The 24,355-nt window shown below is 40.0% G+C and overlaps 1 protein-coding gene across 1 annotated transcript in view; it reads left to right on the forward strand.

The window, feature by feature from the left end:
* LOC125034905 (dynein axonemal heavy chain 5-like) overlaps positions 1-24,355 on the forward strand; it is an 82,746-nt gene that overhangs the window by 24,451 nt on the left and 33,940 nt on the right. Inside the window, 27 exon segments of the mRNA XM_047626953.1 lie at positions 848-977; positions 1,560-1,768; positions 2,311-2,490; positions 3,343-3,544; positions 4,240-4,475; positions 5,398-5,546; positions 5,910-6,042; positions 6,369-6,607; positions 6,813-7,053; positions 7,283-7,482; positions 7,983-8,147; positions 8,438-8,501; positions 8,503-8,591; positions 8,880-9,087; positions 9,685-9,846; positions 10,298-10,522; positions 11,966-12,138; positions 12,685-12,863; positions 14,061-14,248; positions 18,389-18,583; positions 19,138-19,276; positions 19,530-19,612; positions 19,614-19,688; positions 20,129-20,247; positions 22,312-22,439; positions 23,000-23,196; positions 24,076-24,261. Coding sequence (XP_047482909.1) covers positions 848-977; positions 1,560-1,768; positions 2,311-2,490; positions 3,343-3,544; positions 4,240-4,475; positions 5,398-5,546; positions 5,910-6,042; positions 6,369-6,607; positions 6,813-7,053; positions 7,283-7,482; positions 7,983-8,147; positions 8,438-8,501; positions 8,503-8,591; positions 8,880-9,087; positions 9,685-9,846; positions 10,298-10,522; positions 11,966-12,138; positions 12,685-12,863; positions 14,061-14,248; positions 18,389-18,583; positions 19,138-19,276; positions 19,530-19,612; positions 19,614-19,688; positions 20,129-20,247; positions 22,312-22,439; positions 23,000-23,196; positions 24,076-24,261 — 4,494 coding nt within the window.

The raw sequence follows: 24,355 nt of genomic DNA on the forward strand, positions 1-24,355 counted from the left end.
GACAGATAGACAGGTAGAAAGAAAGATAGATAAATATGTAGATAGATAGAGAGATAGATAGATGGATAGATAAGAAAAGGTATGAATGAGGTCAAATACATCTATTGTGAAGATATTCATTCTCATTCACACCTTTTCTACTTTTGTCAACATGAATACGGTTCATGGTCAGATAAATAAGAAGGTAAATAGAAAAGTAGATAGGTAGACATATATATATATATATATATATATATATATATATATATATGTAGAGAGAGAGAGAGAGGGGGGAGAGATAGAGAGAGAGAGAAGAGAGCGAGAGAGAAGAGAGCGAGAGAGAAGAGAGCGAGAGAGAGAGAGAGGAGAGAGAGAGAGAGAGAGAGAGAGAGAGAGAGAGAGAGAGAGAGAGAGAGAGAGAGAGAGAGAGAGAGAGAGAGAGAGGAGAGAGAGAGAGAGAGAGAGCGAGAGAGAGAGAGAGAGAGAGAGAGAGAGAGAGAGAGAGAGAGAGAGAGAGAGAGAGAGAGAGAGGAGAGAGAGAGAGAGAGAGAGAGAGAGAGAGAGAGAGAGAGAGAGAGAGAGAGAGAGCGAGAGAGAGAGAGAGAGAGAGAAAGCAAGCCAAACTGTTATTTCTCTTAATTATGCAGCATCATGCTATCTAACAACATGCTTGGTACCGCGCATTCCCCAACATACAGACACGACCTTACCAATTCACGAGTCCATATAACAAAAAAAAAAAACAAAAAAAAAATCAAATAACATAAACACCACACATATCCCAACACATGGAACAGCAACCTAAAACACGCACATTACTCCTCACGTTAATCCATGGAGAAGAGACATTTTCCCTTTCGCACGCCAGGTGGAAGCAGCTGCGAGGGACTTACGTAAGACTTACCACCGGCGCGTGCTGGACGTTCTGGTGAAGTCCGTCCGTGGTGCCCTGGACTCCATACGAAAGCATACGAGTGTGACAGCCAACCGCTCACAGGGTAAGTATGGTCGTGCAGTAAATGAAACGGGATCAAATGTATTATGGATTGTGTTTGTGTGTGATTGCGTGAGTCTGTAGGTAAGTACATGCGTGTGCATATGTTCACAAAGGTGGGGACATGTTGAAATTTATTGTTTTGCAGTTGTTGTTTTTTAAGTCTCGGTTGCTTTCGTGTATGTATGACGTGTAAAGTGGAAAGAAAAAAGGTTTTCCTAATATCTCTTCGTTATCACGCCGCAATTGTGGGTGGGTGTGATTGAGATAAATACATACATGTGCATCTGTTCACAAACATGAGGACATATGTAAGTTGTTTATTTCGTAATTGTTTCATAACTCTTAATTGTTTTCGTGTACGTGTTTTTCATGCAAGTTCGTATGTCGACGTGTAACCAGAACAGCTTTTCATAATCTTTCTTCGCGCTCACACCACTAACATGAAATTAACACCAAGACACGAATGTCTACACTAAGTATTATCACACCACATCCACAACAACCACCATTAACAACACCATTACCATTATCACCATAAATCCCACCATCGACACAAACGACTCCCAGCCCGCATATCCCGCAGGCGAAATGAGCAGCCGCGGACACGCCGCAAGTGAGCTGGAAATCGGCCTGAACGTCCCTCTGGTGGAGCTAAGTGCGTCCCTGGTGTCCCCGGGTGTCCAGGTGTCCCCGAGCCTCGAGGAAGTGCAGGAAACCATTAATAAGGTGGCCAAAATCATCCTCTCGACGGCCAAAGGAGTCTCGCAGTGGGTCCGCTGTCGCAAGGAGGATGTGAGTACTCAGGCTACTCACGTGTCGTGTCGAGAGGGTGTGAGGGTGTGTTTGGGGTGGGGGTGAGGGGGTGGAGGGTGGGGCGTGAGGTGTTGTGTGTGTGTGTGTGTGTGTGTGTGTGTGTGTGTGTGTGTGTGTGTGTGTGTGTGTGTGTGTGTGTTCGGAGATTAGCACACATCTGGCTGACTGTAAGTTTCATTTTTTTTATTCAATTTGCGTTTAGAAAGCGCAATTATTTTTGCCTGTATGCTTACACGATTTTTGTACAATTCACCATACTCATAATGATGATGATGATGATGATGATGATGATGATGATGATGATGATGATAGAATAATAACAATAATAATAAAACTAACAACAACAATAATAATAATAACAAAAATAACAAAAACAATAATAATAAAAATAACAATAACAATAACAATAGTAATAATTATGATAATAATAATAATAATAATAATAATAATAATAATAATAATAATAATAATAATAATAATAATAACAACCCACCAAACACTAACAAAACGGCACGGCCCAGGCGGGGGAGCCACAGCGCGCCGAGCTGACTCCGTCCGCGCGCCGCCGAGCGTGGAGGAACCGCAGTGACGTCATGGAGGTCCCCGCGATGTCCAAGAACTACTACACGCACGTCCTCGAGAGTAAAGATGTCTCGAAGGTCATGAGTCACATGGCCAACTCGTTCCAGGCGACGAGGAACGTAAGTTGAGCCGTTTGTGTTTGCTTGTGTTTGTTTGATTGCCTTTGTTTTGGTTTGTTTCTGGTCGTGTTTGTTTGTTATTGATTTTTTGTTTGTTTCGGTGACGTGGGTTTTTTATTTTTTTATTGATTGGTTTCTGTGTTTGTCTTTTGTTTAATTGCGTGTTTACTTATCGACGTATTTATTTGTTTTTTTTATCCACCTGTTTGTTAGCCTTTTCATCTGTCTTCCATTTATTTACCATTTTAATTATACATTCATCCGTTTGTTCATTTCTATTAGTCTGACTATCTACTTTAATTTATTTCAGTCTGTTTATTCGTTCATCAATTTACTTTTTATTTATTGATATATTCTTATATATTCACTTATAAATCTGGTTATTATATGTCGTGGATTTACACTTATTGCGTAAACATGATAATCTGTCAGAGTAATATAACAGCCCTAAGGATAATATTGATAATATTGATAATGAAAATGATGAGGATTGTAAGAATTAGTTTATTAAAGATGATAAGGATAAGAATTAGAATAGGAATGTATCTAGTTTTACCAGTAATAGTAGCAATAGTAGTGGTGTTGGTGGTGGTAGTAGTGGTTCTGTTGTTTTGCCATTCTTGCATCGTTATCGTCATTACCATAACCTGCACAATCATCGTCATAATTCTAACAACTACCAAAACTACTAACATTACCACAACGACCATTATTACTACTGTTACTACCACTGCTACCAATATTACTACTACCACTACAACTGCCAGTACCACTATTACCACTACTACTACTATTCCTATAATCCTTACTAAAACAACATCATCAATTTCCAAACTTTCCTTCGCTTTCCAGGAGGTCCACCACACTTTCGCCGCTTGGGACCGATATCACCATCTGTGGCGAACGGAAAAGGAGCAGGCCATCCGGGACTTTACGAGCCACTCCCCCTCGCTGCAGGATTACGATAGGAAACTCACAAGCTTCGTCAACTTGGATAAGCAGATACGCCGGGAGCCTGCTCGGTATCGGGTGGGGGCGCTGGCTATTAGCACGGGTGAGTTGTGGTTGAGGTGTTTTAGAGTGAGGTGGGTTATATATTTTATATATATATATATATATATATATATATATATATATATATATATATATATATATATATATATATTAATGTTATCATTATTTTTATATCTTATTGTCATTTTTTTTTTTTTTTTTTTTTTTTTTTTTTTTTTTTTAGCAGTAGTATAATTGTTCACTTTCCCCTTTTTTATCATAGTTGTTTTTTTCTTTTTCATAGCCTTTTCATCAGCATCATCATCGCTACTTGTTTTTTTTTAAACTTTCCCTCTTCTTCACTCCCTTTGTCGAATCTTTTTCTTCATATCTCTATTGATTTATTACTTCACAGTGCGTGTTTTATTTCTCCCCATCTTTATATTTTTTTTATATTTCCCCGTAACTGAGTCAAATTATTCATACATTCTCTAAGTTTTTGTCACCACTTTCATCAAAACTCTCTTCATAGCTGGTCCGATACCCGAGTACACGCAGGGGACTTGTCCTCAGAGGAACATGCATACTAACCCGCGGAATGATGCGGTGGGGCGGCCTATTCTTTTCCACCTGAGACCGAGACTGCAAATTCTGCATTTCAACACCCACAACCAAATAAAAGAAACGCATAAACAAACAAAACATAAATAAACAAAAACTTCCCTGACACCCTAACCCCTCGTCTCCCACCACCAGACAACCTCAAGAGCGCCCTCGTGAAGGAAACCTCCCTATGGGTCGACAAGTACGGCGAGTCCCTGAAGACGACCTACATGAAGGAGATGGAGCGCCTCTTCGCCCAGCTGAACGAGCTCTCCAGACGTCTCGAACGCCCTCTCAAGGACCTCGATGATATCAAGAGCGCCATTGACATCCTCAGGAAGACTCGTGACTTGGAGCTTGATATGGACGATGCTATTGATCCGATCGAGGTGAGGTTGGCTGAGAGATTCTGATGGGGGAGGGTTATTCTGTGGTATGTGGTATGGTATGTGTGTGTTTTTGTTGTTGGTGTTGTTTTTGTTTCTGCTTCGTCGCGGCTCTATCTCTCTCTCTCTATCTATCTATCTCTCTCTCTCTCTCTCTCTCTCTCTCTCTCTCTCTCTCTCTCTCTCTCTCTCTCTCTCTCTCTCTCTCTCTCTCTCTCTCTCTCTCTCTCTCTCTCTCTCTCTCTCTCTCTCTCTCTCTCTCTCTCTCTCTCTCTCTCTTTCTCTTTCTCTTTCTCTCATATCCTTCTTTGTGACTGATTTTTGTATCTATCTGGATGTTAAGCTATATTGATTCAGTTATTATTATAGATGCTATTTCGTCTTTTATGTGATTGTATGTTTTGTGTGTGTTTTTGTTTGTTTGTTTCCTTCTTCCTTCCTTTGAGTAATTGGCTGTTCATTTATGTGTATGTTAGCTGTATGACTACTTATATATTTATTATATTGTCCTCCATATATTCATTTATATATACTGATGATGACGTACTCTTTCGTTATTGTTATTTTTTTTCATACTTCCATTTTTGAATTAGATTGCACTTCATAAGAAACAGAAAATTCCGCAATACATTTTTTCCGCGCAAGATATCAATACGGAGAAAATTACCCTTTCAACGAATACTTGTTTGTCAACAGATATTTATTCCAGAGACTATCTTGTATAGTCTCTGGAATAAATATCTTGTATATGCCTTTTTCTTTGTTCATTTCTTATCCTATATTTTGTTTTCATTATTATTTTTATTTTAGCTTATTTCAATCTGCTATAGTTTATTTTATTATATTCAATTTTACCCTTTTTTCTCTCTCTTACAAATTAATCGAACACTTTTTTTTAATAATCAGAAAATGCCTTTTTTATCAGGAATCTTTCGGCTTGCTAGTGAAGTACGAACTCGGACTGACCCAAGAAGAGGCCGAGAGAGTCGACAACTTACGCTTTACTTGGCAGAAGGTTCTCGCACAGGCAGTCGAAGTCCAGAATCTTCTGTCACGCGTCCAGCCCTACTTCAGGTTTGACATCTACGTGTTTCAAGTATTTCTTGTCACAAATGCAGATAGATTAATAGATAGGTAAGTAGGTAGATAGATAGATTAATAGATAGGTAGGTAGGTATATAGATAGATAGATTAATAGATAGGTAGGTAGATAGATAGATAGATAGATAGATAGATAGATAGATAGATAGATAGATTAATAGATAGGTAGGTAGGTAGATAGATAGATAGATGGGATGGATATATAGGTAGATAGATAGATACAGAAATAAAGGAATTCCTTTTTGAAAATCTCTCCATTAATAGAAGGCAATTTTTCTGAAAAGTAAAGAACAGAAATTATTTATCTATTTATTTATACATTTATTTTCATCGCAGGAACGAACTGATCCACAACGTTGCACAGTTCAAGAAAGATTGCAACAAGTTCGTCCACGACTATCGAGCTCAGGGCCCGATGGTGCCTGGACTGGACCCGCGGGATGCTTCCGACAGACTCATTATTGCTCAGGTAAGCTCACCCAGGTTAGCTTAGAGCTTCCACATTACGCCGAAGTTGAAATAAGGAGTTGAAATAAGTTCTGTTTGTTTGAGGAAAAGTTATTGAGGAATTTCGCATTGGGAATAAGGGTGAAGGCAGTAGTGGAGTCGTGGGTTTTGTACAGGTTGCACTCGGGTGTCATTTCTTCGATATGCTGATTCGTAATACTCATCCTATGAGTCTGATTCAATTCCAGCGGACAGATACATAATCTCGACATAATATACCCATTCTAAATGATACCCTATACCTTCTTGGACGATCTCACTAAATGCCACTTGCCTTTATCCTGACAGAACCGCTTCGATACCCTGTGGCGAAAGCACTCCAGCTATTCCGTGGGCGAGGAGCTGTTCCGTCTTCCTCGTTCAGAGTTCCCCGAACTGGGGCAGATCCGCAAGGAACTCAACCTCCTCCAGAAGCTCTATAAACTTTATAATGACGTCATCGATCGCGTGAGCTCTTATTATGACATCCCTTGGGGCGAAGTCAACATCGAGGATATCAATAATGAACTAATGGAGTTCCAAAACAGGTGAGTTTGTTTAGCAAAGGTTACCTGCCCTGGTCTATCAGCTTCCATACATACATAAAGTGTTCTATAGCCACAGGAAATATGTACAGTAAACCACAGAAAAATATCAAAACCAGCAATTGAAGCCTGAAACACACTCAACGGGAGAAGTGAAATAAGGCAAAATTTCCCGAGGCGCTCATCATAATTTTTGCATTCTCCACAGATGCCGAAAACTCCCGAAGGGCCTGAAGGAATGGCCGGCCTTCAACACCCTCAAGAAGACCATCGACGACTTCAACGACATGTGCCCTCTCCTCGAACTCATGTCCAACAAAGCCATGAAGCCGCGTCATTGGCAGCGCATCGCAGAAGTCATCAGCAGGCCGCTGGAGGTGGACAGCGACAACTTCTGCCTCAGGAACATCATGGACACTCCCTTGCTGCAGTTCAAGGAGGATATCGAGGTGAATGTCTTTAGTTATCGAAGTAGGTATTAGGCTGATGCACAATTGTTCATGCACTTTGAGATGTATAATTAATACGATTAAATATCTCTTTTCATCTTTTTTTCTTCATGTCTGGGAAATGTCTTTTATCTGTATTCTGACGCCTGAATAAAATACCCCGAGCTGAAAATTAATCCGACAGTTTTTTTTTTTTTCATTTAATCATTCTGATTCACCAAATTTCCAGGACATTTGCATATCCGCCGTGAAAGAGAAGGACATCGAAGCCAAGCTGAGAATCGTGACCAACGAGTGGGCCGGACATGACCTCACTTTTTCGACCTTCAAGAACCGAGGGGAGCTGTTGCTGCGCGGGGATACCACGGCCGAGGTCATCACGCAGCTGGAGGACTCGCTCATGATCCTTGGCTCTCTGCTCTCGAACAGGTAATAGAACTGCGTGTACTTTTCTGACTCGTAGGCTGTTGTCTAGCGCTGCAGGTGTAGTAAAATTTAATGAGTTTGTTTTTCGGTGTTAGGGCCTAGCGTTGTACATTTGCTTGTCCACTAGTACAGGTATAGGATTATTTTTGAGAGCTGTGTACCTTTTACGTCTATATTGATTTGATATCTTGCTAGTTGTAAAGCTTTTCGTTAAGTTTCATTATTCTAATTAAGCAATTATGCTCGACATGTCTTACATCTAATTATGTTAAGTTGATCCCCGTCGAAATGTAGTTCCAGAGAAGGAAAATTAATACAGAAAAATTTAAATGACCACCTGTATTATTCATATTCCATCGCTTGTTTTAAGTTATTTCTTTGATACTCAGCCTTTCTATAAAAAAAAATATATATATACCATTACTATTGATGTAATTCATTTCACATCAAGCAATTCCCTTCCGTGATAAGCATAAATTACATATATAATGAACTTTGAACAGGTACAACGCCCCATTCCGAAAGCAGATCCAGAAATGGGTGAGCGACCTGTCCAACACCAACGAGATTCTGGAGAGGTGGCTCTTCGTCCAGAATCTGTGGGTGTATCTCGAGGCCGTGTTTGTGGGTGGAGACATCGCCAAACAACTGCCAAAGGAAGCCAAGAGGTGAGCTAACAATCGCCAGAGTAAGTCAGAAGGTGAATAAACGTTGATAGAGTAAACCAATAGCTTGACTAATAATTACCAAAGGAAATCAACAAGGTAAGCTAACAATTGCCTAAGTAAGGCAAAAGTTTAGCAAATATTGATAAAGAAACCAATAGGTAGGTTCGTACTGACTTATAAAATCATAATTTATAGATTCAAATATTATTTTAAAATATGGCTGTTACAGATTCGCTAATGCTATCTAAAATGTATCATAGAACCGCTAACTTGCTCTTTTCCCATTCAAGATTTTACGTAATTGACAAGAACTGGCAAAAAATTATGGCAAGAGCGCATGACAACCCGAACGTAGGTGACGTGTTGCGTGGGAGATGACATGCTGAAGCAGCTGTTGCCATATCTGCAAGACCAGCTAGAGGTTTGCCAGAAGAGCCTCTCGGGGTAAGGATCATGATAGTGTTATTAGTGTTGGCTTTTATGTTTGTCAAGATGGCTCTGATATCGGTGATGGTGATAATGATGCTGATTGTGGTGATATCTTTATGGTAACGATACTGATGGTGATAACGACTGTAGTGATGATAGTGATAATGATTATAATAATGTCAGTAATAATAGTAATCAGTTTATAATGATTATAAACATACAAATGCATTTATTTAAAAGGACATTAACAAAAAAAAAATATCCCTCGTTCCATCCACCTCAACCTTTAACTTTTCCCACCAGATATTTAGAGAAAAAACGGCTGATGTTCCCGCGCTTTTTCTTCGTCTCGGACCCCGCGCTGCTCGAGATTCTTGGCCAAGCTTCGGACTCTCACACCATCCAGGCGCATCTTCTCTCCATCTTCGACAACACCAAGACCGTCCGTTTCCATGACCAGGATTACGACCGAATAGTTGCTATTTCGTCGTCGGAGGGGGAGGTTGTGCAGGTGAGGAGGAGGAGGAGGGGAAGGGAGGGAGGGGGGTGCAATTGAGGAGGAGGAGGAGGAGGAGGAGGAGGAGAAGGAGGAGGGATGGGGTGCAAGTGAGGAAGAGGTGGAAGGAGGGGAAGGTTATGCAGGTGAGGAAGAGGAGGGGGGGAGGGGGTTGGTGCAGGTGAGGAGGAGGGAAGGGAAAGGGAGGTTCTGCAGGTGAGAAGGGATAGGAAGGGTTCTGCAGGTGAAGAGGGAAGGGAGGGCGATGCAGGTGAGAAGGGGAATGAGGGTGATGCGGGTGAGGAGGGAAGACAGGGGGATGAAGGTGAGGAGAAAGGGAGGAGCTTGTGCAAGTGAGGGAGAGGTTGCACAGACGAGTCAGAGTTATACAGGTAAGGTACAGATTGTACAGACAACAGGAACGAAGAGATTGTGCAGATGAAGGAGAGGTAGTATAGGCAAAAGACAAATTGAACGGCTTCTTCCCTGATCTCTACGGGGTCACCTTTGCGGAAGACAGATAAACAAATGAATAGACATAGTGACCGACATATATCACCCCAACTTTCGACACTGCATTACGCTCGTAATCTTTTGCCGCCGTACCTCCAGCTCGAGAAGTCGATCCGCGCCGAAGGAAGCGTGGAGCTGTGGCTGATGAAACTGCTGCAGATGTCCCAGCAGTCTGTCCACGGGATCATCAGGCAAGCCCATCACGTGATACAGGACCCGGATCTAAACGTCCTACGCTTTCTGGAGCAATTTCCAGCTCAGGTAAATTATTTCGTTAAGTAGTAGAGAGGCTGATGATGCTTGTGACATTTATATTAGTGGTTTTCTTTCCTCCGTCGAATTCCCGTAAGTAAAAGCCCTTAAGTCTTTCGCTTTCCTGAAAAAAAAAGCTCAGGTAAACGATATAGCTATTTAATAATGAGGCAAGTAAAATCCGAGAATTTAATGTAAATGTATAGTTCCTTCGCCAAAAATCCAAGAGAGAGAGAGAGAGAGAGAGAGAGAGAGAGAGAGAGAGAGAGAGAGAGAGAGAGAGAGAGAGAGAGAGAGAGAGAGAGAGACAGAGAGAGAGAAAGAAAGAAAGAGAGAGAGAGAGAGAAAGAGAGAGAGTGAGATAAATGAAGTGTCCTATATTTATTCTGATAATTTACTCCCACCGTCTAAACTCCCCCGAGGAATTCCTACCCTAAAACGTTCCTCTCGTTCGCGCCAGGTGGGAATCCTGGGTCTGCAGATGATCTGGACACGTGACTCGGAAATGGCCCTGACGCAAGCACGAGCCGATCGCCGAGTCATGCCGGAGATGAACAACCGTTTCCTCGACCTGCTCAACCTGCTCATCAACCAGACGACCCGCGACCTGGAACCTGTGCAGAGGACGAAGTACGAGACCCTCATCACCATCCACATCCACCAGAGGGACATCTTCGATAGCATGGTGAGGAGGTTGTGGGGCTCGGGGGCTGGGCTGGGTGGAGAGAGAGAGAGGTTGCTTCTTCCTTTTTATTTTTGGTTCTTATTTTCTTTCTTGTTCTTCGCCTTTTCGTTTTGGTTATATATATATATTTTTTTTTTTCCTTCTTGCAGGGGAATGGATGAGTGAGGAGGGAGCTTACTTCATCTTCTTCATCTACTTCTTCTTCGTCATATTCTTCATCTTCTTCTTCTTCGTCATCTTCTTCTTCTTCATCATCTTTTTCATCTTCTTCATCTTCTTCATCTTCTTCATCATCATCATTTTCTTCTTCTTTCTTCCTTTTCTCCCTTTCTTCTTCTTTTCTTCTTCTTTTCTGCTTGCATTGGGAAGTGAGACGAGAGTATACTTCTTTGCGTTTCCTCCTTTTCCTCCTTTTCTTCTCCTTGTATGGCGGTGGATGAAGAAAGAGTTGTCTTCTTTTTCCTCTTCTTCTTTCCCTCTTCTTCTTTTCTTCTTCTTGCATGGGCCTGGAGGAGGAAGGAGAAAAATGTTTTCTTTTCCTCCTGTCTTCGTTGTTGTTGTTTTTGTGTGTGTTGGGCGGGTGAGTGCGAAGAGACTTTTCCGATTTTCTGTTTCTTCACCTACTTCTGCCTCTGCTTCTACTTCTTCATCTTCTTCTGCTGCTGCTGTTTCTACTTCTACCTCTTCTTCTCCTTCTTCTTTTTTTTCTTCTCCTTCTTTTTCTTTCTCTTTTTCTTTTTCTTTTTCTTTTTCTTTTTCTTCTTCTTCTTCTCCATGCCATTCTTCTCATTCATCTTGTATCGGGATGGGCGAGCGAGGAATGAATTCTTCTTCTTCCTCTTCTCCTTCAGCTTCTTTTTCTCTTTTATTCTTCTCCCTCTCATTTTTGTTATTCTTATTCGTATTCTTATTCTAATTTCCTTATTTCTTTCTTTACTTTATAGGATGTCTTTGTAGGGAAGCGGAGAGCTGTTATATTTTTTATTTATTTTAGGTCTAAATTTGTCCGACTTAATGCACTTTGATAACTGTATAAAAATGAGAAGTTAATGTTAAACTCCTTACATCACGATTTTATCCTTACGGCGAAAATAAGATAATGAACGAGAAATTATTACAAAATATTTTTTTACTAATAATTTATCAATCCTTATACTATTACTCTGCTATGTTCATTTATTAGAAACACCCACCTTCTATAGTAGTTGATTACATCCTTCCCTTAGACTCACATTCCCTCAAATAGTGATCTATTAAATTCATAGCCACACCCTCTCTCATTCACTTATTCATTAATTGTAGTTATTAGACACTCTTCCTCACTTAGCAATTTATTAATTCCAGCAATTAGACACTGTTCCTCAATATGTAATATATTCAATTAGACACACTCATCCACAATAATCAGTGAAGTAATTGTTATACACACTCTCCCTGTTGCAGTGTCGAAACAACGTGCGTTCTGTGATGGACTTCGATTGGCTGCGTCAGAGTCGTGTGTATTTCAGAGAGGATGTCGATAAAACGAACATTGTCCTCACTGACGTTACCTTCCTTTATCAAAACGAGTTCGTTGGTTGTACGGAGCGACTCGTTATCACGCCGTTGACAGACAGGTGTGTGGCGTGTTATTAAGATTTCAAAACAAGGGTTGGTTTGCTGGTGGCTTGCCGTGTTTTATATTCTCTATGCCTGTGATTGATGGCTGGATATTAAGATGATAATTCATGGGGGCAAGGTGATATTTTGTTATTTATTTTTGTTTTTGCATTAATTTTAACGTGTTTCTCGGTATTTGTAGTGAGAAACATCCACCATGTCAACATAAAGTTCACTATATTTATTATTCAAACACACACGCACACACACACACACACACACGCACACACACACACACACACACACGCACACACACACACACACATACACACACACACACACACACACACACACACACACACACATACTTATGATATATATATATATATATATATATATATATATATGTATGTGTGTGTATATATATATATATGTGTGTATATATGTATGTGTATATATATATATATATATATATATATATATATATATATATATATATATATATACAAGATCCCTGGGGGCAGTATACAAAAGCAGCAATTTTCTTGTCACCCTTCCTGCAGGTGCTACATTACGCTGGCCCAGGCGCTGAGCATGAGCATGGGCGCCTGTCCCACGGGGCCGGCAGGAACGGGCAAGACGGAGACGACCAAGGACATGGGCAAGACTCTCGGCAAGTATGTAGTCGTCTTCAACTGCTCGGATCAGATGGACTACCGTGGCCTTGGAAGAATTTATAAAGGTAGGATGACTGGATTTTTTTTTATTGTTTTTTTTTTTTTATACGTAGTAAAGTAGGTCTTGTAGAGATTATGTTTTTGTTCTTAACTGTCTTCCTTCGTTATCATAATGCATTGCTTTCCGCTATTTAGCCTTCACTAATTATCAAACTAACGGCACTCACTTCTCAGAATTTCTTTAATTGACTTATAAAGTCACCACTGTACTTTTCTCTAAAGTTTGCCATTTTTAGTAGATCATTATATGACGCTGAAACACCACCTAACACTTACTAGTCCTCACTGTATGCCACAAATCTTCGCAAATAACTAATTTCTGACCTTACCTCCTCATGTTTTCTTTCTCTTTACTAATTAGCTTTCCCTGAACACTTTACTGCATCTCATCTTCATTTATTTGTTTTCTTTTGTGGTGAAAAATCATTACAGAAAGCCATTTGCGTTCCATATTACAGCCTCTCCCTGTCTTTATCAGGCGGTTACCGGTGAACATTAGTGAATGGGGATAGCAGTACTAACCTAATTCTTTTCAAAGGCAAATAAGTAGATTTTTTTCACACAAACTTTAGGTGAAAATTAGGGTAGATTTCTGTTTTTACTAATGCCATGATATTTTATTAACAGTGATGTGGTTGGTCTGATTTTATTCACAACGGCACCCCAAAATTATGCATTTTCATAAAAATAATATTACAATAATAATATTTCCCGCCTTTTAGGACAAAATAAAATCGAGGTGAAAATTCACGCTTTTGCCATTTTCCTGAATGCACCGATATCACTCTCGTAGTCATCGATCATAGAATACGACTTGAGCAAAAGTACAAGAAAAATCTGTTCCTGCGCATTGGAAAAAGGCCTAAAATAGTCGGGTACTTTTTGACCGATGAAGAAGTAATTGGTTTCCTCATATTCAGAAATGTTAAGATCTTTTCCACTTCCTCACTATCGTCGCCCGCTCCTCCACCCAGTACAGTAAATACCACAACTTCTTCCCGAACTTCAACTTCAACTTGTCCACTCTTCAAAGAGTTTCCCTCATCCTCACCGCAGTGTTTATACCCAAAACCCTTTCCCTTAATGATCTACCCTTTTCTTACTAAATTTCCCTCACCCTCCCTACAGTATATACCCCTAAACCCTTCACATTTGACCCTAAACCCTTCACTAACCATCACTGCCATAAAACCACTCCATAGGCCTAGCACAGTCGGGGTCATGGGGTTGCTTCGACGAGTTCAACCGCATCGCCCTGCCCGTCCTGTCCGTGGCCGCCCAGCAGATCGCCGTCGTCCACGCCTGCAAGAAGGAGCGTCGGAAAAACTTCACTTTCACTGATGGTGACACTATTAACATGAACCCTGAATTCGGCATTTTCCTCACCATGGTACGTAGAGGGTTGCTCGCTTGTTCGTTATCGTTCAGGGTGTGTGCTTATTTTTTTCTGGTTTTCGTGGTGGGAAATGATGACGTTAGTAGTGTTTATCGTAAAGGTTGAATATCTTCAGTACGTAGACCAAGCGATGTTATATGATCATAATTTCCCATACATCAATATTGTTCAATCATTCATCGATTGGTGTATTTCTTATCTTAATAGTAGTCTACGAATTTAAAAAAAGTAAGATTAATTAGGTGTCATTAATTTCGTGGTGTCAGTGATAATATTAGTTTCTAATAACTATGCAGTTCGTATGAATGTGAAAGGAAATATGATATTTTACTGGCATTTTCATGAGTAGATTTGTGAGGCCTGAGGAAGGTGAGTGTGCAGAGTACTTGTAAACACTGTATGCATGAGTAACAGACATTTGAATTAAAATAAAGTAGTAAGGTTTGCAGTTGGTGCTAAAATTTGTCCAATTTCAATGAGTAAAATGGGGAAACTAACCTGGACTCCTAAAGTATTCCGTTCCGCCAAATTTGTTTTTATCAGCTGGCACCTAATATGTTTTGCATGTTGAAAACTTCTATACGATTTTCTTATTTTACGAAACTTGTTGCCTTCAAATACTTTATAATTTTCACAAAAAAAGATACTTGGCGAAACGTAGTACCAGGGTGAGTTGCCAGATGTTTCTTTCCTGAAATTAGACAGGGAGTAGTAAGCATAATGAACTTCATATTCGTGTACATGGTTTCATTATTTAAAATGTATGTAGGTCTTGGTATAAATTACAAATGTCTTTAGAGAATTATGATCACAAGTATCCACAGTTTTATCTCTTTGCTTTCAGTTATAAATATACCTTGAAGATATTTTCAGATAATTTTAGAAAGCCAAGAAATATCACAGGTTTGGTAACCTCTATTTTTCTTTTCTGTTGTCTGTGGCCTTCCAGCTGATGGTGTTTTATGGTAACAGTGGTTTCGTTTTAACTGTGGTGCTTCTGCCTCTGAAGGCTTTTAAATGCGTTGCTCAGTTTAAAATGCTTAATTAGGCCCCTGCCAGAATAAATGCTTCACTGGAAGCCTTAAAAAGGATCTTATTGATATGAAACATATCAGTGGTCCACAATTATGGGTTTTAGACACATTTATTCTGACGCTAAGACAAGCAGAAGCTGATATGAGCAATCCATTCGAGGTTTCAACATCACGAACGATAGCACAAACACAGCGAAGTACATGCACCAGTGCTATCAGAGGAAGCAATTGACACACATACACACACATGCGCGCGCGACCATATGTATATCTCTGCATACATAGTAATAACAAACATCATCTTCAGCACCTAATTTTTTGTATACAGTCCGCGCTTGCGACTCAACCAAGTAGTTCACCTCATAGAATGCAACATTACTTGATTCTGGATGGATTGCTGATATTTAAACGATAACGCTTATCGCCGATGATCACCTGTGGATTAAGTGAATCCTCGGAGAACTGATGATTGGCGTCACGCTATAAAGTCACCCTTTCGTGATTTACAAAGACATGTTAACCTGGAGTCTGTGGCAACATGTGCTTTGTTTTTGTTAAATTCAAGATAGCAATTTCTACTCAGAGAAACGGTGTATTAGGCTTGGTAGCTGGATTTGCTATACATTCCCTGTAATATATTTAAAATGTTACTGTATGTTTGACACACAATTTATAGACTTGTATGGTAAATATTACTTTTGTTGTGTATTACTTTCAGATTCATTTAATTATTTATTTGTTTAAATTATGTTCAGAGAGAAGAGTTCAATAAATACACACATTCTTGTCAAAATCAAAGGGTAAACCAAGTCTATGAATTGTCAGTAATGAAATTGTTTCGTCTTAACTGAGGTACCTGTAATGCTTAATAGTAGAGGCTCCCAAACGGGATTTACACTATAAACTTGGCCTGCCTTCATCATAATAGAATTAGAGACGATTTCCTTTACAAATATAATTACTAAGTTTCAGGGAAGTATCGAAGTACAGTCTGTATTTCGATGTTTTAATCATTATTATCAATCAAAGTGAAAAATGCATTGAAGTTTCTCTCGTTATCTCAAACGAGACGGAACAGCCAGTTTAGCAATAAGATCACGTCAGTAGATTCCGACAGTGAAGATAAGCGATCAAATTCTACTAAGATCCTTTCTTCAGCCCAGTTACTTGTTTGGGAGCCTCTACTTTTACGGCACTTGTAAATATTTGTATAAAAATAATACAAACGTAAATATGACTGGTACTGATAACCTAACCTATGTACATATTTTTTGTTTTGTTTTGTTTTTATTTGGAATGTTGTACTAAAGTAATATTTACAGATACTTAGATTTTTGATAACAATAATGATAATTAAGTCTTTAACATATATAGTCATATCATAAACGTTATGCAGTCAAAAGCTTTATTTCTGCCGCTGCAGTCTTAAATATTTAGAAAAAATTATCAACGAGTCTAAAGAACTAAAGGAGAAAAAAATCATTTCTTCCACGACACTTCAGTAGTTGTTCTATCGAGATGTTTCTTTCAGGATTAGTTTGAACTTACATTCCCAACTGAATGGAATGCTTAGTTATGTTTCCTCTTTTTTTTCTTATTTAATTTGAACAGAATATAAGGACCGATAAGCAGGTAATTTCCCCGCACCCTATGACCTTTTTTTCCCGACATGTTGAGCTTCCTTTCACTTCTTCCAGAATCACTTCACATATTCCTATTTTTTTCTGCATTATAGTTGACTTATAATGATACATTTCTTATGATGAGCTGTTGTCTTTTTTTCCCAAAATAAAAGAAAGTTAAAATTGGTTGGAGATTATGATAAAATATGTTGTCACTCTTGTATATTCATTGACTGCGTTTCTTTTGTGAAACAGAAAAAACGCGCTGAAGCATATAAGGTAATGTTGTTACTAGGGATAAAGTGTGTATACATTTTCTTATTTGCTCTGTCATTTCCCGTGTTTATGGGGATTTGTGTATACGTCTGGAGGGTGAGGTGTGTGTGTGTGTGTGTGTGTGTGTGTGTGTGTGTGTGTGTGTGTGTGTGTGTGTGTGCTTTACTTTTCATTTTCTCTATCACTCATCCGAATCGTATTTCATTCTTTGCTTTCCAATACTTAACACCACATGATTCGAGTTCTATTTACTTTTTGAACACTGTCTTGATCGACAACATTTGACACGACCGCTTTGAACATGACTCAAAGGTTCACAAAATTGATTTAATCCATCTATCAGCGCCACGTATGTCACCGCAAACAGTTCATTAGCATACATTCTTGTCTTCTCTGTCTTAAATACACGAATATCTTTTGAACATCAATCCACGCGCATTGAACACCGTGAAATGAGTCTCTGCTCAGCTATTTTAAGATTTATAAACCTGTATTTTTTAACAGAGTGTATTTTTTAATCAGTAGTGCACTAGCCACATTGTACATATTTCGGAGAAGCGGTTGTAGATAAATTATGTAGATTTTTTCAGTAGTTTTTACTGGATGTTGCTTACAGATGGAACAGAACAGACAGACTGGATTCTCTATACACCTTTATTATACATAGTTGTGGAGTAAATAATGTATACTGCATTGCATGCTTTCCTCTGGTGATTTTTAAAAAAAATACTGACTTTTTTGACCTGAACAAACGATTTTTTGATTCCAGGAAGATATATTTTTTTTTTTTTACAACGATTTTTTTTTTTTTTTTTTTTTTTTTTTTTTTTTTTTTTTTGAAATGGGAGAACCATTTCCCAAAGGAAGATATATATTTTTACAGAAGGTGCTTCACATACGGAGACTAATGCACGCTGTATGTAGAAAGATCTTAGAGTTATTAGAATGCATAATCACTCATTATTCCCCCCACCCCCCCTGAAAACCACCACCGTGCTATTCCTTCGCTCCCGCAACGCACGTGTCTTCGGGTTCTTCGCCTTCGTCTGCGCCTGCGTCTTCGCCTTCGTGTTCGCCTTCGTATACGTCTTCGTCTTCGTCTTCCTTTATCCCATCGCCTTTGTCTGCGTCTTCACCTTCATCTCCATCAACGTCTTCGCTTTTGTCTTCGTCTTCGTCCTCGTCTACGTCTGCGCCTTCAGAACCTGGGCTATCACGGCAGGCAAGAACTCCCGGAGAACCTAAAGATCCAGTTCCGGAACGTGGCCATGATGGTGCCCGACCGACAGATCATCATCCGGGTGAAGCTCGCGTCCTGTGGCTTCCTGGAGAACATCACCCTTGCGAGGAAGTTCTTCACGCTATACAAGCTGTGCGAGGAACAGCTGACGAAGCAGGCAAGTTTCATTTTTTTTTTTTTTTTTTTTTTTTTTTTTTTGTGTGTGTGTGTGTGTGTGTGTGTGTGTGTGTGTGTGTGTGTGTGTGTGTGGCGTTGGTGAAGAGGATGTGAATTACTAGGTTAGATGGGATGCATTGAAAATGGATGGTCCAGTCTTGAAGGATTTCAAACTAATGTTATCCATGAAGAGATTCCGTGGAGGCCAAAAGCGAGACGGTTACATAGATATAGACTAAGGCGCGCACACACACACACACACACACACACACACACACACACACACACACACACACACACACACACACACACACACACACACTCACACACTCACACACACACATACAGAGAGAGTGAGAGAGACCGAAAAATAGAGAAAGAGAAAGATATCCAGACACATAAAAAAAAATTCGACATGAACAGACAATGAGAACGAGTTAAAGAGATGAAGAAACAAGGAAAAAAGAAAAGATCGAAGATAAAAAGAGAAAAAAAACACATCTTCCAGCCACATAACTGCCTTTCACCCCCCCCCCCCTCCTTACCCCCCGGTAGGTCCACTATGACTTCGGCTTGAGGAACATCCTGTCCGTCCTTCGTACTCTAGGAGCAGCCAAGCGAGCCAATGCCAAGGACTCCGAATCCACCATCGTCATGAGGGTTCTCAGAGACATGAATTTATCGAAACTTGTTGGTAAGATCGTTTGTGTTTTTTTTTTCTAATCTACTTTTTGTTATTATTTGAAGAAAATGTAAAGAAAAAGGTGATATGAAATACATGGTTAGTGATAATGAAGAGTTTTTTTTTATTGGATATAATCAAGGCATTATCCATATTCATTTATTTATATTAAAGTAAAACAAAGTTTCATATCACCGGGTGTTAAATTGGAACACAACGACTTTCATGATGATTTTGTACAATTTTCCTTCGCTAATTCTTGCAGACGAAGACGAGCCGCTGTTTATGTCGCTCATCGATGACCTGTTCCCGAGCATGACGCAGGAGAAAGGTTATTACAACCAGCTCACAACCTACCATCGCGGACCTCGTCTGTGAGCTCGGTTTGGTGAATCACCCTCCGTGGCAGCTCAAGCTCATTCAGGTAAATTAATTAATTGTTTGATGGTTTCAGTTGTTCCTCATCGTTGTCTTTCTCAACTTAAAATTAATTTTGTTTGTGTGTAAATATAGAACGTTCACGTTTGTATTTCGTGTATACGTGTGAGCGTGTGTGTGCGTGCGTGCGTGCGTGCGTGTGTGTGTGTGTGTGTGTGTGTGTGTGTGTGTGTGTGTGTGTGTGTGTGTGTGTATGTGTGTGTATGTGTATGTGTATGTGTGTGTGTTTATTTGCCTATATGTGTAAATGTGTATGTGTGCATGGATGTATACGTGCGTGCGTGTGACTTCGTGCGAGCGTATATAACTAACCATGCCTATGCGTGTAGATACGCGGTTTAAACTAATAACCACAAACAGTTTCAACCCAAACCCCACCCAACAAGCAAAGCCCCCACCCAGCACCTAATACGACCTACCTCGCAGCTCTACGAGACGCAGCGAGTCCGTCACGGCATGATGACGCTGGGTCCGAGCGGCGCCGGGAAGACCTCCTGCATCCACGTCCTCATGCGCGCCCTCACCAAGATGGGCCAGCCGCACAGGTCAGACGCAAATGCCTCTCTCTGCGCTTTCCTTCCGACGCACTTCTTTCTCTGCTTTCTTTTCCGACGCACGCACTTCTCTCCAGGTTACTAGGTATGGAGGAGAAAAGTCCTCCTCAAACCGTCAAGGGAATCTTTCCTGGTAAATATAAAAGTATTTCATATAATAAATACTTTGTCGCGAAGACCATTGATGTGCCTGTCATGGATCTTGGCATTTTTGAAGTCCATCGCAAGATAGTTGAGGTGCGTCAACGTGATGCTCGGATCACCCCACAGCGAGATGGTAGCCTGATAGTCGAAGTTTCGTCACCAGGCAAGAGTGACCGTCTGCGTGCGATAGCTGACATTCCTGGGGCTCACGATTCATGTTCTCTTCACTAAACAGTCAATGCAAGGGGATTGTCTTTTCCCGAGACCTAATGAGTTATTCTGATGAGAAGCTGTTAGAAGAACTTAAGAAGTTTAGGGTAGTGGCAGTAAAGCATTTTAAGAAGAAAGTTGATGGTGTGGAACAATCGACACCAGCTCTTCTTCTAACGTTTGAAACGTTAGTCCTTCCAGAATCAGTAAAGTTGGCAAGGTACCACCTAAAGGTAAAGCCATAGGTACCCATCCCTTTGCGGTGCTCCCACTGCCAGGGTTATGGGCACGGAGGCAACTCTTACCGTCTTAAGGAAAATGGACAACCAAGAGTGTGTGTAAAGTGTGGTACAACAGGTCATCAAGGAGATGACAAATGGCCATGTCCAACATGCTGTTATCACACAGCAAAGACGCTCATGAAGCTTCTTCATAGCAGTGTGACAGGTACAAATTTGAAAAAGAAATATTAGTAATTAGGAACCAAGAGAAAGTTAGTTCCCAGAAGCAGAGCATTGTGCTCATGTGCTGTTCGCACGGCCAGGTAAGTCCTTTGGTTGTTTCCAGCCCGGCCTCCTTTCCGTCATCCCTTTCACCTCCAATACTTCTTGCACCACTCACTCTGCCACTACAGTCGACCTCAATCCTCAATTACTGAAATTGCCTCTGGTGAGTTGGTTCACCAGAAGCGGAGTGAGGGATCTATTGAGGAGGCTCCTCCTCCCAAAATATCAGCCGCTATCCGGCAAGGCTCCAGAGGTCACATCCACAGGGACCTCCGCTGCTTGACAGAATGTCCCTGAACCAAAGGCTCAGGTCCGGCCTCCTTCCCATACATGTACTGGAAAGATTTGCATCATTCTCGTACCAAAAACGTATGTACTCGTCTTCCTTATATATACACTGAAAAATGTATTGAGGAAGGATTGTGACATAGAATGTCTTATTAGTTCCCGAGGGAGACTAATACTTTTAAAAAGTTAATAATGAATACTATTCATGCAATAATGTTATATTTTTAAAGCATAGTGTTTATGCTTTGATATTTAATATAATATTTATTGCTATTTATTTTTACTTATAAGAGACATTATTTCCTAATAGATTTTAAAAGTTTTAGATATTTTACATTTTAATCCCACAATGTATTCGCCTCTAATGACTTTCACTGTTGAGGCGGCATAGTATTTTAAATAATCAGTCATTTAATCTGTCTAGGGTTTCTCTCCTGATGCACGCACTTCTCTCTGATTTCTCCTTTCGCTTGATTTTTTTTTTTTTTTTTTTTTTTTTTTTTTTGGTATACTTTTGTATTGTGCTTTATTTTGCATTATGCCGACTTCATATGAACATGGAAAAAGGCAAAGAGAAAGATGATGTATTTTGGAGTATGCTTTTAGGTCATGTATGGTAACTGCGTGCTTTTTGTGAGATACTGTTGAAATGGTTGTAATGAAAGTGCTTCAATTGGAATCATTCAGTGCTTCTGTTGCAACCGACAGTAACGGTATTCATTATGGTGATGGTTGCGATAAAGATGATGATGTGTCATTGTGATGTTCTTATTAGTAGTTGTAGTGATAAGAATAATAAAGATATTAGTAATAATCATAATAAAAATATGGAATATGATAATTATCATCACCATCACAGCATTAATATTAATAATGAGGAACGGCAATGTCCCTTCGTGGTGAGCAGAGAGCTGCGGATGAACCCAAAGGCGATCACGTCGGCGCAGATGTTCGGGCGACTGGACGTGGCGACTAACGACTGGACGGATGGCATCTTCTCGACTCTCTGGAGGAAGACCCTCAGGGCCAAGAAAGGTAGGAGGCTCTCCCTTGTGCACGAGGATGAGTTGATGTTAATACGAGGCCTGCAAGTGGATACTGTTAATTGTTAAGTCCGTCATATATAGCATGATAAATACTCGGGGTATAAACTTGTGAATTCTCGTATGAAGAGTGACAAATCTTTCGAAGGAAAGCAAAACCAATCGTTACAATGAGGGTGAATAAATCTACATATAAAACATGACAAATACTCTAAACGAAAGATAAATGACCTCTTGAAAACCTAAAACTCTTCTCAATAGAGACTAACATATCACTTACAAAAGCCTTAAAAAATCCTTCAAATTATAGCTCATACATCCTCCAAATAGCAGCTGACAAAAATTACCCTTTTATTCTAATCACTCCAACGAAACCTAGAAAATCCTTCAAAAGAATGCAAATTCTTCACATTTCAACCAACAAAACCTACTTAAAAAAAAAAAAACACACACACACCCACAAACCGAGTCAAGGATAAAAATAGGCAAGATACATCAAAAAGGCCTCGAAAACAAAACCTCCAGCGACACCCATTAACCTCGCAATTCCAGGAGAGCACATCTGGCTGGTCCTCGATGGCCCCGTCGACGCCATATGGATCGAGAACCTGAATTCCGTCCTGGATGACAACAAGACCCTGACCCTGGCCAACGGAGACAGGATCCCGATGTCCCCGTGCTGCAAGGTCATCTTCGAGCCGGCGAATATCGATAACGCGTCCCCGTCGACGGTGTCCAGGAACGGCATGGTAGGTGGTGGTGGCGGTGTCGTGGCAGTTTTAGAGACGTTACGGATTTGTGTACAGCTTTGTGGGAATTTTGTAGGTTTTAGAGATTTGTGGGAAATTTATAGGCTTTAGAGATTTGTGGGATTTTGACAGATTTTAGAGATTTCTGGGAATTTTATAGATTATAGGTATGTGGGAATTTTACAGATTTTAGAGATTTCACAGATTCGTGGGAATTTTGCGGATTTTTCAGATTTGTTGGAATTTTATAGGTTTTAGAGATTTGTGGGAATGTTATAGATTTTAGATTTGTGGGAATTTTATTGATGTTAGAGATTTACGGGAATTTTACGATTTTACAGATTAGTGGGAATTTTATAGCTTTTTAATTTGTGGGATTTATACAGAGTTTAAAGATTTGTGGGAATTGTTCATTGTGTTATGCTGTGTTCCGATTTTTTTTTATTTACTTGTTTTCAGTTTTTCTCTTTTCTATGCTAAATGGCATTTGGTGTAACACAGCTAGAAAAAAGGTATGAGTGAGACTGAATATCTTCTGCTGTATCTTTAACGAAAATGTATATATTTCTGATGAAGATCTAGTTCAAGCTGATTCACTAAACCAGGGCGCCCCCTGATTAACTATTATCAGATAATTCAAGAGTCACTCAGAAGACCCGAGGTTTACTTTATAGGCCTCATGTGTTACTACAACACGGATGACCTACGATTCATTATAATCTGGACGACTCCAAATTCATTTTAATTCACTCTAAACTGGACGGTTCGTAACTCAATACAAACTCGTAGCTACTCCCAGCTTTTCCTTTTTCGATAACAGTTTCATTCATTATGTGTTTTTTTTTTTTTTTTTTTGTATTTTTGTTTTTTTCATCTCAGGTCTACATGAGTTCCTCCGGCTTGGACTGGGAGCCGCTTCTCCAGGCTTGGCTCCGGACGAGGCCTCATCACGAGCATTCAGTCATCACAGACCTGTTCTCGAATAACTTCCTCAAAATATTCACTTGGGCCAAACAGAATCTCCAGCTGTGTCTGCCTGTTCTTCAAGTGAACGTTATCTCGCAGGTAATGGAACTTTTTCTTTGTGTTCTGGTGTGAATTTTTTGATTTTCTTTCTTCGTGTGTTCAGGGCGAAATGTCGGGTTCCGGACATCGGTGC

The sequence above is a fragment of the Penaeus chinensis genome, chromosome 19 (assembly GCF_019202785.1).
Source record: "Penaeus chinensis breed Huanghai No. 1 chromosome 19, ASM1920278v2, whole genome shotgun sequence".
In the NCBI taxonomy this organism is placed as follows: domain Eukaryota; kingdom Metazoa; phylum Arthropoda; class Malacostraca; order Decapoda; family Penaeidae; genus Penaeus; species Penaeus chinensis.